At 41.8% G+C, this 18,178-nt stretch overlaps 1 protein-coding gene across 1 annotated transcript in view; it reads right to left on the bottom strand.

Moving 5' to 3' along the window:
* Positions 1-3,005: 3,005 nt before the first annotated feature.
* The window catches only part of Smim14 (small integral membrane protein 14), a 43,668-nt gene continuing 28,495 nt past the window's right edge, over positions 3,006-18,178 (bottom strand). Inside the window, exons 3-5 of the mRNA XM_041671420.1 lie at positions 16,303-16,351; positions 5,806-5,948; positions 3,006-3,655 (exon numbers count right to left, since the gene is read on the bottom strand). Coding sequence (XP_041527354.1) covers positions 3,623-3,655; positions 5,806-5,948; positions 16,303-16,351 — 225 coding nt within the window. The 3' untranslated portion in view covers positions 3,006-3,622. The remainder of the gene's footprint in view (positions 3,656-5,805; positions 5,949-16,302; positions 16,352-18,178) is intronic.

Raw genomic sequence — 18,178 nt, 5'->3', positions numbered from 1 at the left:
AATACTACTGCATATTACGCCCTCAAAGAAAATGTCTGTTTGACCTCATATTCTAGGAAGAAAACAATAACCAAAGAAATTGAATATAACTTCCTAGAGGTTCTTAGAATCTTTTCTTCTGAATACTTACCCATAATTTTTGGTTTGTTTTTGTTTTACATTTTTGACAAGGTCTCCTGCATCCAAGGCTGGCTTCAAACTTGCTATGGCACAGAGTGACCATGGATTCCCCTGCTTCTACCTCCCAAGAGCTGGGATTACAGATGTGTGCCACCATGCCCGGTTTCTGAAGTGTGGGCGAAAAGATCCAGAGCTTCAGGCATGAAGGCTCTGACAATTGGGTTTCATACCAAGCTATTATGTAGATACTTTTTTTATTTCTTAGGAATATCTTGAGTTGAAAAGTTGTACCTAGAAATGTTAACCCAGGATGTTAACCCTTTACTAAGTAGAAGAGGCATTGTTTCCCACAGAAGCCAAACAGAAAACAAAATGTTACTAATATTGTCTATTTATTCATTAATAAAAAGTGCATAGTACAGCCCTTTACCCCAATCCAAGTACTCAGTAAAAGATCAACAGCAAATGCTAGATGGCACGAACTGATTTGTTTGGCATAATTTAAGCATTTAGAAACAGAAAATTACATTTAGTACATCACATGACCACTTTTGCTTTTAACAAATAATCATTGGACATGTAACGAATACTCAGGATTCTTCACTGAGAAATATAAGACTGTCCCTAGTTTCTACTGCAACAACAAAATTTAATCATTTGCTATTAAGCCTCCTCATGTTTCCTTCTTCAAGTTGCTGTTTTGTAATTTAAACTGACTTGGTCAAATTTGAGCATAAAATCACTGAAAGCAACAAATTTTCAGTTAGAGCGACAGACTTGCACAATCTAAGATATCAGTGAGCCTATAAACACTATCACAGACACTAAATGGAATCACAGGACAGCGATACTCTTAGATACTCTGGAGAATCACTGTGCACTGTGAAACATGCCTTCCTAAGCATGGGATAGTGTTTAGATACATGGTAGAATCTTTCGCTGCAAACAGTCCTAGTGTTAACCTGTCCCACGTGGAAGAGAGAAACCAAAACTACTAGATTTTGTATAACACAGTATGAAATGACTCAAGCTCTGGACAGCACACAGCCCAGACTGACGGGAATGTAAGATTTCTCTGTTACTTTCTCTGTTTTAAGAGAACTGCAGCTACAGAGCAAGCGAAGGTTTGCAAGCCAAATAAATAATGGTATTAGGAGTGTGCTCAATTAGGACATGTAGACGCCTCAAGAAAATAGCAATTTAAATTATTAGTGAGGTTAATAATAATAATATTTCATACAGGATACCACCATTTTAGGAATACAGAAAAATTTCCACAGCAAACAAAATAACAAAGAATAAAAAATAAAAACCCAAGATCAAGTACTTCTCAAAGAAACTCAATTGTTCACAGGCATTGAAATGTCTGGATTGGCTTTTTCTATACAATTGTGCTCATATATCCGGTGAACATGTAACTAAGCCTTTTCTGTGTTGGAAAGCAAAAGGGCTAAAAACCACGGTTGTGTCACCAACTCAAGGGAGGGATCATGTAGGGAAAGGCTCGGCTGTTTACACAGAGTGTGCATGTGACAGAAATGAGCATCTAGAATAAGAATCCGCCCTTCTAACACTTGTGTTCTCTATCTACGTTTTGTCCATTCTTTTTTAACCAAGGTCAAGTCTCAACTACTCGTGAGGCAGACTGAGTAAACACATCAGCTCTCCACTGGATCTCGCTTCAGTGGGTTAGAAAACAGACTGTTGGAACACATGTGCAGGTCTCCAAAGGGTGAGGACAGGAAAGGAAATTCTACAGGGATTTAGTTCCCTTTGATGCCATTCCAATCTTGTTCAGCTTTAAGTCCCTCGCCCCATTTTCCCTTCTGAGGCAACGTGTTCCTATGCAGCCCAACCTGACCTGAAATTTACTACATAGTCCTGTTTGGCCTCAAGACTGTCGCCATGTCTGGCTTTCGGTAACAGTTGGCCACGGCAAGAGAGAAACCCTTCTTTTAACCTGTGGTCTTCTTTTGTTCAGGGTTTAACTTACCTGGGTTAAATCACCCTTTATAAGCACAAGTACCTAAAAGATGGTTCTATTATTTCAAGCGTTGAGTCAGGAGGAATGTTGGCAGCCAGGACCATAGCACAGGCCACAGTGATGCCCTGAGCCATGCTTCTGGGCCAGAGCGAACCCAGCACACAGGGGAATGAGCAGTGACATGGAGCCGGGCCAGAGGTCTGTCAGTGGCACAATGACAGACAAGTTTACTCAGTTTACACAAACAGTTTCTCAGATCTATACAGTGACAGCCCAGACTGACCTCGGGGAGGAAATCTTTACATTGATAGCAAAGTATGTTCGGGCCCCAACAGATCATCGCAGCTACTTCCTACACAAAAACTCCAGGCCGTCCACGAATGTCCAGATGCCATTTGTATTCGCTGCTTTTTGAGCTGAGGAGAATAATGCAACCTCTTACTTTTTAAATACATTCTAAAAGTTCAGTTTCTGATACTCCTTTCCACTCCAATACATCCACTTCCCACTACTAAACAGAATCAATCGAGCCAAGAGGTGAGAAGTATTCTTGTTTGGAAATGAAAACATTTTCCCCCTTTTCCTGGGAATAAACCAATTTTTCTTCATGTCAGAAGGGCAATAAAAGACTAAAAAAAATTTTTTTTCAAATAAAAAGGTGTGAAAATAAATGTCAACCCCACACACAGATGTAGGATGATTCCATTCTAACAGGTAAGTGTTGGAATGGGAGAGAGGCTTGCTGAGAGGCATTCGCTTCAAGAGACAGACAAATAGAGCCTGTGTTAGCCCGGGGTAGAGTGTATCTGGCAAAGGCAGAACCGACTCCTCCTTTCATGAGCCCTGTAAGGCTAGTGTACAGTGGCTTCCAACGACACGCAACGGATTCTAAACCAACCACTGTATTAATCAATCATGTTTATTTAAAGTATTTTTAACATCAGAAATTTTTAATGTTAATTTAAAAAAATCATTAATCAACCAGTTCACTTTTCCTATTCTAGCCACATGAGCCATCTGTAGCCACCCGGATCACGGCTGCAGGCTCTAAGGAAAATAGACTAAAAGCTTCACTGTCCCAAGAACTGCAGAAAACTGCCAAGGTAAAGGAAATACAGTGTGGTTCCATCACTCACACCAGATAACCCCAAATAAATACCTTATGGAAAAATTAAAATCTATTAAAACCACTTAAAATACTCAAATGCAGAAATCTCAATTTTCCTTCAGTTGGGCAAGAAACCACCAAAGACATTATGATCACGGTTCCAGGGACAACGAGTGGAATGTTTAAGCTTAGGCCAACCAACAAAGCCCTGTGAACGTTTTGATAGATCCATTTACTCAGGTATACCGTAAATAAGAACTGAGCAACACAAGAAGCAAAAGTCAGTTTGCATGTGAAATTTCTATAAGCTCATGAAAACAATACCATCCCAATCGCAGATGGAAAAGGAAAAACAGCTAAGAGTACTCTGGTCATCTTCAGTCATTTGGTCGTGCACAGCATTGACAACGTTAGTCCACAGGCGGAGCGGGCGGGTCCTGTCCCTGGCATTAAAAAAGAATGGGTTGAGAGACTTTTAACACATCTAAGAAGTAAAAAAGGGGCAGCACACCTGTCCCCAACCCCGTCGTGCTAAATTCGTACTTGGAGTCCTCAAGTTTTTATACAGGGAACATAAGGTTTTATACAGGGAACTGTGGTCTGGCAGTGTCTGCCCCATGCTTGCTTGTGTGTGGAGAAAGGGAAGCAGCCACCATGAGGTAGTGTCAGTCTTCTTTCTCCCTGATGTGCAGACACTCCCAACTGGAGACTCCGACTTCTCACAGTGGGATGTGTACCAGAATGTGGCTTGGGTGCTCGTGGCAACCATCTTACCACTAGAAGGGAAGCCCACCTTGCAGTGAAGCCTGTAGTAAGAGAACAGAAACTGGCCACGTATGCACGAGTGCATGTATGTATATATGTGTCTAGAACAGGTATTGCACGCTGTCTCGGGTACCTCAAAGGTTGGCTTCACACACATTGGCCAAGCACTCCCCGTTAAGCTATCTCCTCAGAGCATATGAGAGCACTGCCAATTTTTGTCTCTTTTGAGACAAGGGGATTTGTTAGGTGGCCTATGTGCTGGGATCACAACTGGGTAGAGCATGTTCTGCTTCAGATCGTCAAACTTCCTCAACACTAAACTAACTGGATTTTTGGTTTGTTAACCAGTAAGTCCACCTATTTAGTCACTTTATGTTGGTTTTTGCTACTTGCATTAGAAAGCGTCTGAGCTAAAAGATGATGAAAGCTATGCCTGAGGTACGAGGAGCCCGAATTTGAGGCCAGCTTGAGCTACAAAGTGAGTTCAAGGCTATCTGGGCCATACAGGGAGACTTTTATCTCAAAAACAGAGAGAGAGAGAGAGAGAGAGAGAGAGAGAGAGAGAGAGAGAATAACCAAATTTTAGGACTCCTGGGAAGGCGTTATTTCCTTCCCTTGGCATGCTGTAAGGGGGGCAGTATTGCTACTGCAGTTTGGTTTTTCTGTTCCTTGATGAAGACACAGAATCTACTGTTCCTGGACCAATAAGTGTATCACCTGTGATGACTTCTAAGTCAGTTTAAGTTGGATTGCTTTATTTCTAAACATTGGAGATATTGCTCCCTGACATAAAAATAATAAAGGTGTACACACAGTGTAAGAAAAAAGGCTAAGAAAAAAATATTCTATACAAGCAAGTTCTTTATGCACTTTCCCTTTTCCAAGAAAAGCCTGAAGTATGTTAAAGCTTTCTTTTCTACTTTCTTCTCTCCTTGACCTTCAACTCCCGCTGCCTCCCAGGTGTCAGAGTTGAAGGGTACACCATCACAGCCTGCACACGAAAACCTGTGTGTGCCACTGACGCCATTCTTAGCTAACTCAGCATGGGCATGCCTACTGCTCTACCAAAGCTCCACGGTGCAGCCCGATTCTCACTGTATACTTGGTTTCCTTATAAGTTCTAACATTAACAACATAAGGCTGCAAAAATGCAGCAATTAAGAACCGTACTTTGTGAAGAATGAATAACAGAATTAAGAGTAATTTGGTTCCAACATGTGGCTTCAACACGAAAAAAAAAAAGCTATTTTGTTTGTTTTTTTGAGACGGGGTTTCCAAACTAGGCTCTAACTTGCTAACTAGGTCTAGCTAACTGGCTCTAACTAGCAAATGATGACCTTGAACCTCTGAGTGCCCTACCTCCACCTCCCCAGTGCAGGAATTACAGGTGTGCCACCACACCCTGTGTGTGAGGTGCTGAGGAGCCAATGCAGGGCTTCAAGCATGCTAGGGAAGCAGTCTACCAACCGAGCCATATCCCTAGCCTGAACACTTTTTTTTTCTGGATGCTGTGTCATTTTATAGATACTATCACCTTCCTAAAATAGTACAAGGTGTAGTACAAGGTGGCCTAGAACTCATGAAGTAGAGTAGGCTAGCCTTGGGTTTGTGGTAACTCTCCTGATCTACCCTCCCAAGTGCAGGGATTACAGATGTAATCTGTTATTTTTTTATGTTTACCTCCACAAAAGACAACCGGGGACTGAAAATTTTATTATGACTACATGAAAGAATTCAGTCCAAAAATTAAGTCTTCCCCTGGATAATTTAGATACTTCAGTCAAAACAAACACCCCCACGCTAACCCGAAAGGATGACTAATTCTTACACTGTGAGGACTGGAGGGCTTTCCGGGGAGGCTGGAGCCTCTCAAATGAGGAGGCCTCAGTAAGAACAGGAGCACTGCAATCACCATCCAGGCCATCAGGATCACAGTGATGCTGACACTGTTGTCACTGGAGGGTCCTGGCACTAAAGACAAACAAGAGGAACAGCTGTAGCAACACTGTAAAACTGTGAGATAAAGGTAAAATAGATTCTAATGCTAAAAATCACAGTAAGAAAAACACTAATAATTTAGAGTAAAGCTATAAACTAATATATTTCAATTTCTTGTTCCTTCAAGTGAGAAAAATCTACAAGGTATAACTTATGTTAGTCACAACATAATTTTGTTAGTCACACATTATAGTAAAGAATTTGACTAGTCTAATAGTTCTTTTTAATTCTTTTTATTTGTTTATTATGTAATTGTTTATTATATAATAATAATAATATTATTATTATCTCTGCAGCCCCGTCTAATAGTTCTTTACAATTTTATCTTTTATTATGTGTCTGTGTAGGAGTAGGGTCCCCAGAGCTGGGGTAATGGGCAGACTTTGAGTCATCTGACACACATGCTGGGGACAGAACTCTGGGCCTCCACAAGAGGCAGCCCAGCAGAATGTAGTAATTCATATTTTGTTTTAAGAAAAAACTGAGACTCTGGGAAGACACTTATCACTACGCCACTCCATGAGCTGCACATATTCGACAGTTTTGCATTGATTGCAGAAGGTTCATGGACTTAGGAAATTACAAATCCATAGATTTGCTGAGACCTAAAGAAGCCGATTAAGAATACCTAATGGGGGCTGGAGAGATGGCTTAGAGGTTAAGAGCACTGGCTGTTCTTCCAGAGGTTCTGAGTTCAATTCCCAGCAACCACATGGTGGCTCATAGCCATCTATAATGAGATCTTGTGCCCTCTCTCTTCTGGCCTGCAGGCACACATTTAGGCAAAACACTGAACATGATAAATAAATCTTAAGGAAAAAAAAAAAGAATACCTAATGGAATCAGGTGGTGGTGGTACAAGCCTTTAGTCCCAGTACTCAGCAGAGAGAGGCAGGTGAATCTCTGAGTATGAGGCCAGCCTGGTCTACAGAGTTCCAGGACAGCCAAGGCTACATAAAGAAACTTTGTCTCAAAAACAAAACAAACAAAAAAAAATTTAGCTGGGTTGATGGTGGTGCACGCCTTTAATCCCTGCACTTGGGAAGCCTAGGCAGGAGGATCTCTGTGAGTTCGAGGTCAGCCTGGTCTAGAAGAGCTAGTCCCAGGACTGGCTCCAAAACTACAGAGAAATCCCCTTTTTGAAAACAACAACAACAAAATGTTTATTCTTTTATTTTTTTTCTTATCTTTCTCTTTCTTTCTTTTTTTTTTTTTTTTTTTTTTTTTTTTTTTTTTTTTTTTGAGACAAGGTTTCTCTGTAGCTCTGGTGTCTGTCTAGGAACTAGTTGTTGTAGACCAGGCTGCCTCTGCCTCCTGAGTGCTGGGATTAAAGGTGTGCACCACCACCGCCCAGCTTTATCCTTTTCTATTTGTGTGTGGGTCAGGGGGTAACTTTTAAGATCTGGTTATTTCTTTTCACCGGGTGAGTCCCAGGCACTGAATTTAGGATATAAGCCTTGGTGCTGAGTGCTTTTATCAGCGGAGCCACCTGACCTGACTTCACTGGATCCTGTTCTTCTTACACAGGTCTATCCATCATTCGTTATCATCAGGTCTCCAGGGTAACCTAGGCTGGCCTCACATTCCTGATTTTCCTTTCCCTAACTCCCAAACAAGTGTGTCATTCAAAACTCCAGTAACATGAACCTCTCTGCTGACCAGCCCAGTGAGGAACCACTGCTGATCCATCCGACTCTGAGCACACTGGTTTGACCTTTGCTGGTGTGATTTGGCCCTACCTATCTAATCTTCCCTTCTTCCAATAATATCTCTTCTAGTTACTCCACATTCTTAAGCCAATGTTTCCCTCACCTGGCTGTACACCAATAAGGCCTGTAACCCACATCATAGATTCTGCGGCCCTGCGTCAGACCATCTGATTCAGGAGCAGCACATGGGTGTGGTCTAATACTTTTTTAAACCTTCCCAAATGAATATGATGTAATAATAGTTCAACACTACTCATGCAAACTCAGTCCTTCCAAAGCACCCCATATCCTCCACCCTGTCTAGTTCACAACCAACTCCCATTAACTCTTTACCTCCCTTTTCTATAACAATCCCATTCCTTTGGCTACTGTCCCGCTGCCTTCCCCAAAGTATCATGGCATTTCTCAGTTGAAGAAATGGCTTCCCAGCTTCCTTAATTAGATGTTCAGATTGTTGCCACTGATTTCCAAGGCTGGGGATCAAACCCAGGGTCTTGGATGTGCTGAGCAGCTATATCTCTGAGTTCAAGGCTAGCCTGGTCCACACAAAGAAACTCTGCCTCAAAAAAAAAGAAGAGGAAGAAGAGGAGGAAGGAGAAAGAAGAAGAAAGAATTGCCTGAAGCAGTCACGGAGAGGTAGGTGACAAGTAATGCTTTAAAAAATTATTTTTAAGTGGTGTGTGTATCTGTGTGGGTACTGGAAGAGAACATCAGATGCTCTGGAGCTAGTCTGAAGGTGCTTATGAGCTGCCTGATATAGAAGCTGGAAACTAGGGGCTAGAGAGATGGCTCAGAGGTTAAGAGCACTGGCTGCTCTTCCAAAGGTCCTGAGTTCAATTCCCAGCAACCACATGGTGGCTCACAACCATCTGTAGTGAGATCTGGTGCCCTCTTATGGCCTGTAGGCATATACACAGACAGAAAACTGTATATATAATAAACAAAATTAAAAAAAAAAAGAAGCTGGAAACTGGATTCAGTCCTCTGCAAGAGCAGCAAGCTCCTAACTGCCAAGCCATCTCTCCAGTCTACACCAAGCTTTTAACATAGAGAATATAATTTAGTCTGATTTTATTTAAAAATTACATTATTATTTTGTATATGCATGAGTATAAGCATACATGCCATAGCACACGTGTTACAGTCTGAGGACACTATGGGAAAGTTAGTTCTCTTCTACTGTGTGTGTGTCCCAGGGAATTGAACTCAGATCACCAAGATTGGAGGTAAGCAGCTTTATCTGTTGTGCCATCTTACTGGTCATTGCTTTGTTTGTTTTGACATCTCATGCATTCAAATATGCTATGTAGCCACAGTGGTTTGAACTCCTGATTCTCTTGTTTCTGTCTCCAAAATGCTAGGGTTGCAGGCCTGCAGCACTACTCCTGGTTTGCTGAACTATGAAATTTAATTAGTGCCATTCTAGGAAGTAAATCTGGCATATGAGCACAGTAAGGTTCTACAAACCAGAGGTGAAGCAGAAGGCAAAGGTGAAGTAATTTAAGCAGTAGCAAAGAAAGGAATGGAAGGAACAATGCTTAGACATTAAAAAGAACATACTAAAGAGGATTTGAGGAGGTCGGGCACAGTAGGTTCAAGGATAGCCTGAGCTAGGTAATGAGTCTGAAGCCAGCCTAAGCACACAGCGAGACCCTGTGTGAAGAGAGATGGGCCAAGGTGTGGTTCAGTAGTAGAGTGCTTGCCTCCCAGGCATAAGGACTGAAGTTTGATCTGAAACAGTATAAGAAATAGTCTTTTAAAAATGTTCTGTCAGGCAGTGGTGCAAGCCTTTTAATTCCAGCACTTGGGAGGCAAAGGCAGGTGGGGACGTCTGTGAGTTCCAGGATAGTCAGAGCTGTTACACAGAGAAACCCTGTCTTGAAAAACTAAAAAAAAGAAAAAGAAAAAAAGAAAAGAAAAAAGATTCTACAAAGCCCTAACAATGTTTTTCATACTCAGACAAACCTCTGAACTGTCTTTCAGGGTGTTTCTATGAAAAGCCTAGAAATGCTCTTCAGATGGCTGCCTTCTGTAATAAGAAAACCTTGCTAAAAGGGAGCTACAAAATGCAGGGACTAGAGGATGAATATGCTAAGGCACGGCAAGTGTAGATCTAGAGAGCAGGCAACTGCCAGCAGAACCAGGGAGCCAGAGATTACTACCTCTGTGCTGGGAATCTAGAAGACAAAAAGGATTTGCCTCCTAAGTCTCTTTGCCCTCAAGAAACAGTTGGCATAAGATAACTAAGTAGCCAGTGGTAGCAGGTAGACACCTTTAATCTGCACCCAGCAAAAAAAAGCCTAAGTAAAACATACTTACTAGTTATAGGACCAAGAGTCACTAGATACATAGTTACTAGACAAAGGAAAAAAATTTAAAAAGAGTTTTTAAGCCAGGCAGTGGTGGCGCACACCTTTAATCCTAGCACTCGGGAGGCAGAGGCAGGGGGATCTCTGTGAGTTCGAGGCCAGCCTGGTCTACAAGATCTAGTTCCAGGACAGGCCTACAAGATCTAGTTCCAGGATAGGCTCCAACAGCTACAGAGAAACCCTGTCTCGCAAAAATAAATAAATAAATAAATAAATAAATAAATAAATAAACAAACAAACAAACAACAACCAAAAAAAAAGTTTTTAAGAACAACAGAGGACTGGAGAGGTGGTCTGAAGTTAAGAGCACCGAATGCTCTTCCAGAGGTCCTGAGTTCAATTCCCAAAAACCACATGATGGCTCACACCCATCTGTAATGAGATCTTGGTGCACGCTTCTGGCGTGCAGGCATGCAGGCAGAACACTGTATACAGAATAAATAAACAAATCTTGAAAAAAAAGAACAACAGAGATTCTAGGTTTCTAACTATAAAGAATTTTAAGTTGTGTAAAGTATATTTTTCTAAGTTGTATGGCAAGTGGTTTCTGTTTTACTACTGATAATGTCTAAAAACATTGTATTCATGTCTATATTGTGCAAAAAAAAAAAAAAAAAACCAACAGAGAATGGTACCACTAAGAAGGTAAGACTATGGGCAGGGCGGTGGTGGTGCAGGCCTTTAACCCCAGCACTCAGGGACAGAGACAGGTGGATCTCTGTTAGAGGCCAGTCTCGTCTACAGCGTGAGTTCCAGGACAGCCAGGGCTGTTACACAGAGAAATCCTCTCTCAAATAAACCAAAAAAAGAAAAAAAAAAAGGTAAGACTATTGTCAAAATGTAGATAGAGTGAGGCCCAGGAAGATGGCTTTGTAGTTAAAGGCACCTGCCACCAAGCCTGATGACCTGAGTTTGGGTACCATCCTCCAATATTTTTTTTAGGATATACCATCCTCGAGACATTTTTTTAAAAAAAAGATGCAGAGTGAGCGGGAGTTGTGAGGCTATCTGGAAGAATATTCCAAGCATGGGGAACCAATGATGCCCTGGCATGAGGATCCAGTGGAATGTGGGATGTGCTCAATACTGACCATCACTAGTTTAGAAGTGGGATGAGGTTTGGATACCAGAGAAAGACTCATCACAGGAGCAGTCAATCACAGCCAGGTCATAGCCCTCCCAGGACATAACACGAACCTTCTATTATGCATCAAATAAAAAACCCCTTAAGAGTTTTAGATGAGTGGGCTGGCGGGGTGGCTCACAGGTCCTGAGTTCAATTACCAGCATCTACATGGTGGCTTATAACCATCTATAATGAGATCTGATGCCCTCTTCTGGCATGCTGGCATACATGCATGAAGAACACTGTATTTGTAATAAATAATCAAATCTTTAAAAGAAAGTTTTAGGTGAAAAGAAGGCAAAGCAAACTGTTATTTGGACAGGCTACTCTCTCCAGCTATTATGTTAAGAAAAACAGAGAAGCAGGGAGATAGTTAAGAACATATAAGGCTGCTATGGTGACAAGAGCCTTTGATCCCAACACTTGGGAGGCTGAGGCAGACAGATCTCTGTGAATTCTAGGCCAGCCTGTTCTAAATATCGAGTTCCAGACCAGCCAAGGCTACATAGTAAGACCCAGTCTTAAACAAACAAAAGGAACCTGTTATAAAAACTTACATGAGGTGGAACAGGTGGGCAGAATGGGGTGGTATGAAGTATAGTTTTGGTTAAATCCTAAAGGTAGATGATTATGGATAGACCCCTGAGAGTCAAGGGTAACTTTCAGGGCAGAGAAACCATAAACTTATGGGAAAGACAAAGGAAGAAATGCAGCCATGGCAGATACTTCTAGGAGCTCAGTTCTGAAGAAGACAGTTTTGAGGTGCCTGTGAAACATCACAGTAGACATGTCCAGAAGACAGTCACCAGCACATAAGTAATGAGTCAGGAGACTTGAGAACATCACCAAGGGAGTGTAGGAAGGGAGCAGCTCCAGGGAATGAGCTAATGAGGCCTGAGGGGGAGAAGGAAGACAGAGTAATTAGAAAGTTAGAACCGGAGGGAAAACATGGATAGAGAGAGTTGGGAAGACCTGTAAGACTGAACAATCACAGGTTCACAGCAGATAAAGGGTAGCTTTATGTAGAAATGGGAGAAGATAGGAAATTATGTCAAGGATTGTGCTGGGTAGACAGCCCCATCAATGATGTGTTTGCCATGCAAACATGGCAAACTAAAACCCACTTAAAACCTGAGAGTTTGGAAAGGAATTCTAGGCAAAAACAAAACAGTTTAGCATGACTTAATGCCTGTGGCTCCTTTAAGAGAGGTTTTCCTGATTCAGGGGTAGCAGAAAAAAAACTGTGCAGTTATGAAATGGTGGCTTTCTGAGCTGTGCTGACAGTGTGAACTCTGGCTCTTTCAGGAGGCCAAGCATTTAAATGGGGTTTGTGGGCAGTGTGCTGCAAGTTACTTGATGACAGCATGGGCCAACTGGTTATGAGAGTTGAAGTGGTGAGGACGGCTCCCACCCAGCAGTCTCAGACGCAGTGAACAGGCTTCTGCCAAGTCAGACTGGGCGGGAACAAGCAGACAGAGCCGTATTTGCCCTAGTAATGCCGCTGCTTAGGTTTTTAAGAAGCACTTAGCATTTTAAGAAGCAGTCCAGGTCAGAAAAGGATTACAGATACACAATAAAGACAAATTCAGATGGAAAAGACCTCTAAATGGGTCACAATGTTGGATAAATGTGCACAGGCTTGGGAGAGAGAAGAAAAAGAGCAAAGAGAGTTATAAAAAAGAAACAGTACAGTCATAGATTAAAAGGAATAAAGAAAAATAAGCCAAGTAAATATGGAATATACAAAGAGAGTCTAGATTATGTATATTATTGTATTTTCTTTGAATTTCTTAACTGGTTCTGGGGATTGCTAAACTAAACCAACATATGGGTTTCTTGACTTCAAAATTTGAGTCTAAGGATATGTTGCTTTGGAAAAGAGGTTCTTCTTTTGTTTCAACAGAGGATGAGAACCTGTGGAATCCTTCCAGACTAATGTGGTTTTATGGACCAAGACCACCCGAAAAGTCTCTGTGAATACTCCAAAAATTACTTTACCCAACAAAAAGCAGGAAGTAGTCTGGAGAGAAGTATGTCCAAATTCCCAAATATTGTTTATAAATGTTTGTTTACATTTAAAGGGGGATATGCTATAAAGATTTGCATTAGTATAGATCTTGGTTTGATACAAATTTAAGGTGAATTTTGTTATACATATATTTCTGCTCTTGATTAAGGTATTGTGATTGTGTAGTTAATTAAAAATGTAATATATAATTAAGAAATATATGTTAATAGAGAGTCATCTATAATAGTCAAGTTTGTAGTCATGTTAGTTTCTCTAGACATACAGAGATATTTCAGTTAGATAATCTTCAAACCTTTCAAAGTCCTATGGGATATGGAATTTAAAATGTTTTAAGAACTTAAGACTTTTCATGACAGAGAGACACATCTGCTCCTGGCAGCACCAATTACTTTAAGAGGATGATAGGCATCAAAGAGTTCTGAGATTAAAGGCGTGCACCACCACTGCCCGGCTAAAAGTTAAGTTTTGATAAAAGAAATAAACAGTATAAAGTGGCAAAGAACTATCAAAGAGAAAAAACACTGGGCTGCCTTTAGCAACCGTGCAAATAAATTAAAACTTACAACTTAAAAACCTAAAACATATTCACTGGCTAATGCCAAAGCTCATGTAGATTCTACAAATGGGAACACAAGTATTTCTCTACCATTTATCTTTTTGGCTTTTGTTTTATTTATTTTATAGTTGCCTGGTTTGTTGACTAATTGAGTAATTAATTTTTTGTCTTTTGAGACAAGGTTTCACGTATGCCAGGCTGGCCTCTAACTCACTAAGTAGCAGAGACTGACCCTGTACTTCTAATGCTTCCCAGTGCTGGCAATACAGGTATGTATTCCCAAAATATCCTGTTTATTTGATGCTGGGGATCAAATCTGGGACTTCACAGATGCTACAACAGCATAGTTGAGAGACCCTATCTTAAAAACAAGGTGGAGAGTGATTGAGGAATATACATAATGTCTACCTCTGGCCTATGCACACGCGCGCGCACACACACACCCCTAATGATAAATATAAACAACCAACCTATTAATAAATGTAACTTGGGGCTAGTCAGAAGCAGAGCACTTACCCAGCACGACCGAGAGCAAGGTCAGAAAACTAGCACCGCACAATAAATAAAGAACATAATCTGGCAGCTGGAGCCTTTGGATGTGTGCATGAGACTTCAGAATGAGTGAGTATGCTTTTTAATGTAAAAATTATTTTGGGGGCTGGAGAGATGGCTCAGAGGTTAAGAGCACTGACTGCTCTTCCAGAGGTCCTGAGTTCAATTCCCAGCAACCAAGTGGTGGCTCACAGCCATCTGTAATGAGATCTGGTGCCCTCTTCTGGCCAGCAAGCATACAGACAGACAGAACACTGTATACATAATAAATAAATAAGTAAATCTTTAAAAAAATTATTTTTGATTTGGAATCAGGTTAGAAATATCAAATTAGAAAATAGCTTCTATCGGGCAGTGGTGGTGCATGCCTTTAATCCCAGCACTCTGGGGGCCGAGGCAGGCGGATCTCTGAATTCAAGGCCAGCCTGGTCTATAGAGCAAGTTCCAGGGCACTCAAGGCTTCACAGAGAAACCTTGTCAAGAGACTGATGGACATCTACGGTAGACTCTGTAAACGTCCTTCACAAATTCCCTCCTGTACTTTCCCACCCTGGAAGCCTGGAGCCCCTATTTGTCCTATTCGTCTCCCACAAACATGTTTTTAGCCAAAGAAGCTACAAAGCAAGTAGTAAATTGTTTTTCACACAGGGTCTTGCCATGTACCACAAAATAGCCTAGAATTCACCATTCTGTTGCCTTGGCCTCCCGTGTGGGATTTCAGCCATGCACTTCTACCCATGAGAGAAGAGCTATAAATCAGTGACTCTTCCTTGAGGCGCCTGTACCCTCACTTGAAGCAGTCAAAAACATTTTTTTTATTCTATTTTTTTTAATATTTATTTATTTATTGTGTATACAATATTCTGTCTGTGTGCATGTCTGCAGGCCAGAAGAGGGCACCAGACCTCTTTAAAGATGGTTGTGAGCCACCATGTGGTTGCTGGGAATTGAACTCAGGACCTTTGGAAGAGCAAGCAATGCTCTTAACCACTGAGCCATCTCTCCAGCCCAAAAAAACATTTTTGAGTATATATTAAGCATCAAATATATAACCAAGAGCCACTTATCATAAAATAAACTAAAAGCCAGGCAAGATGGTACATGCTTATAATTGTAGCACCTTGGGAGGTGGAAGCCATACAATCAGATATTCAAGGCCAGCCTTGTTGCTTTTTTTTCCTCCTTTAAAGATTGATTTATTATATATACAGTATTCTGCCTGCATATACTCCTGCATGCCAGAAGAGGGCACCAGATCTCCAGATCTTTTTATAGATGGCTGTGAACCACCATGTGTTTGCTGGAACTTGAAATCAGGACCTCTGGAAGAGTAGCCAGTGCTCTCTCTCCATGAAACTGTTTTTTTTTTTTTTTTTTTTGGTTTTTCGAGACAGGGTTTCTCTGTGGTTTTCGAGCCTGTCCTGGAACTGGCTCTGTAGACCAGGCTGGTCTCGAACTCACAGAGATCTGCCTGCCTCTGCCTCCCGAGTGCTGGGATTAAAGGCGTGCGCCACCATCGCCCGGCTCATGAAACTGTTTTTAAAAAATAAAAATAAGGGCTGGAGAGATGGCTCAGTGGTTAAGAGCATTGCCTGCTCTTCCAAAGGTCCTGAGTTTAATTCCCAGCAACCACATGGTGGCTCACAACCATCTGTAATGAGGTCTGGTGCCCTCTTCTGGCCTGCAGGCATACACACAGACAGAGTATTGTATACATAATAAATAAATAAATATTAAAAAAAAAATAAAAAAAATAAAAAATAAATAAAAATAATATATCGGGTGATGGTATGGCATGCCTTCAATCCCAGCACTCAGGAGGTAGAGGCAGGAGGATCTGTGAGTTTGAAGCCAGCCTGGTCTAAAGGGTGAGTTCCAGAACAGCTAGGGTTGTTACACGTAGAAATTCTGTCTTGAAAAAAGAAGGGAGAATACTGTCTGCTGACTCTGGCCCCGCCCGCCCTCCGGTTTCCCACTGGTACTCACACTCCCGGAGGCACTCCGTGTCTGTGCAGTAGGACTGGGACTGCCGAAGCTGCGGCGAGAGGAAAGGACAGTTAGCTGCTGAGCCACCAGCATGGGTTTGGGGCAGCGGGAGGGGCAGTACTCAGTGTTGGAGCTAGCTCAGCCTGCGTGCAGCCCTGCATGTAATTCCCAGCACCACACATTTCAGCTTTTTGAAAGTTTGGACATATTTATTTTATGTGGGTATCCTGTCTGCATGGTTGTCTGGCATCACGTGCATTCCTGGTGCCCAACCAAGGTCATCACTGGGTATCAGGCTGGGGGAGGGGGCACAGGGGATTTAAGCTACCTGTGAGTGCTGGGAAGTGAACCCAGGACTGACCTCTGGAAGAGGAGCTAGTTCACTTAACCTGCTGAGTCATCTCTTCAGGACCTTTACTTTGAGACAGGGTCTCATGGAGACGAGGCTAGCCTCAAAGTCACCACACAGCAGAGGAACATCATAAACTCCTGATCCTCCTTGACTCTTCCTCCCAAAGACTAGGATAGTCACCATGTCCAAATATAACATTTTGGACAAATAAAACCTTTGGTTTTGGAATTTAAAATATTTTAAAATCCATCAGTCAATTACACAAGTCAAATTATGAATGAATTTATGCCACCGTTTTTTAGGTGGTTGAGAAATGAAAATCTCACTAGAGATGACTGGATGGTAGAGAGTGAAGAAATGCAACTTTTCAATTCAGTTTCATGACTGACACTCTCTTAGATATTCAGTACCACCGCATCTGCTGCCAGCCCAGTGCAACGAGTCTTTTTCTATCCCACCAGGCAGCTCCCAAATAATAACACGGAGACTTCTTATTAATTATGAAAGATCGGTCTATAGCTTAGGCTTGTTCCTAACTAGCTCTTATAACTTAAATTAACCCATTTGTATTAATCTGCGTTCTACTATGTGGCATTACCTCCCTCCCATCTTGTACCCATTTTCTCTCCACGGCTCCTGGCATTTCCTGTGTGCCTAGATTCCTTCTCCTCTTTCTTTCTCTCTCCCTGGAAATTCCATCTATACCTCCTGCCTCGCTATTAGCCGATCAGCTTTTTACTACACCAATCATATCTTCACACAGTGTACGAGGAACCCACAACACCAAGAGTGCAACTGCTCCGCTGGCTAAGTATGGGCTCTGCAGAATGACAGGCACTGTCTTCAAGTCAGGCTAGGCAACTTTCTAGTGTTTCAAGACTTTGGGAAAGTCCTTGACACCTCTAAACAAATGTGAGCCTGTTCCACCTTGACTGGAAGTCAGAGACTATAAGCTTGTTTTTGCTCTTTCAAAGTTGTTGAAACAGGTGTAGCTACACACCCTGACCTAGGGTGTGGTTACTTGGTATTTTGGACATAAGATGGATCCACTACACCCTGAGCAAAGGTTAGAGAATTCAAGTATACTCCTGTGCTCCTTCACTTAAAATGGGAGGTTTGACATAGGGAGTGGCTGCCTATAGAATAGTTGGTCTAGGGTGTATTCACTGCATATCCTGCCCAAGACGTCATACTTTACTCAGGAAATAATGGCTTCATGTCTCGAGTACTGAAGCAAGTAACTGTTCTGGTTATCCTTTGTGTCAGTTAAAGCAGTCTTCTGCTTTCTTATGCCCCTTTTGTATTGGGGTATAAAAGTGAATGACCTCATGCTCCTACCCTGTTGAGGCTGGTCTTAATAATCTTCAACAGCATCATTTAGACATTGGAACAGTGGATAGCTGATGCCAGGCATGATGGCACATGCCCTTAATTCCAGCACTTGGAAGGCAGAGGCAGGTGGATCTCTGAGTTTGAGGCCAGCTGGCTTTATAAAGTGAATTTCAGGACAGCTAGGACTACACA

The sequence above is a fragment of the Microtus oregoni genome, unplaced genomic scaffold, assembly GCF_018167655.1.
Source record: "Microtus oregoni isolate MIOR12 unplaced genomic scaffold, Mior012 000021F_ref0000039, whole genome shotgun sequence".
NCBI lineage: Eukaryota > Metazoa > Chordata > Mammalia > Rodentia > Cricetidae > Microtus > Microtus oregoni.
This window is presented reverse-complemented; position numbering and strand designations above follow the sequence as displayed.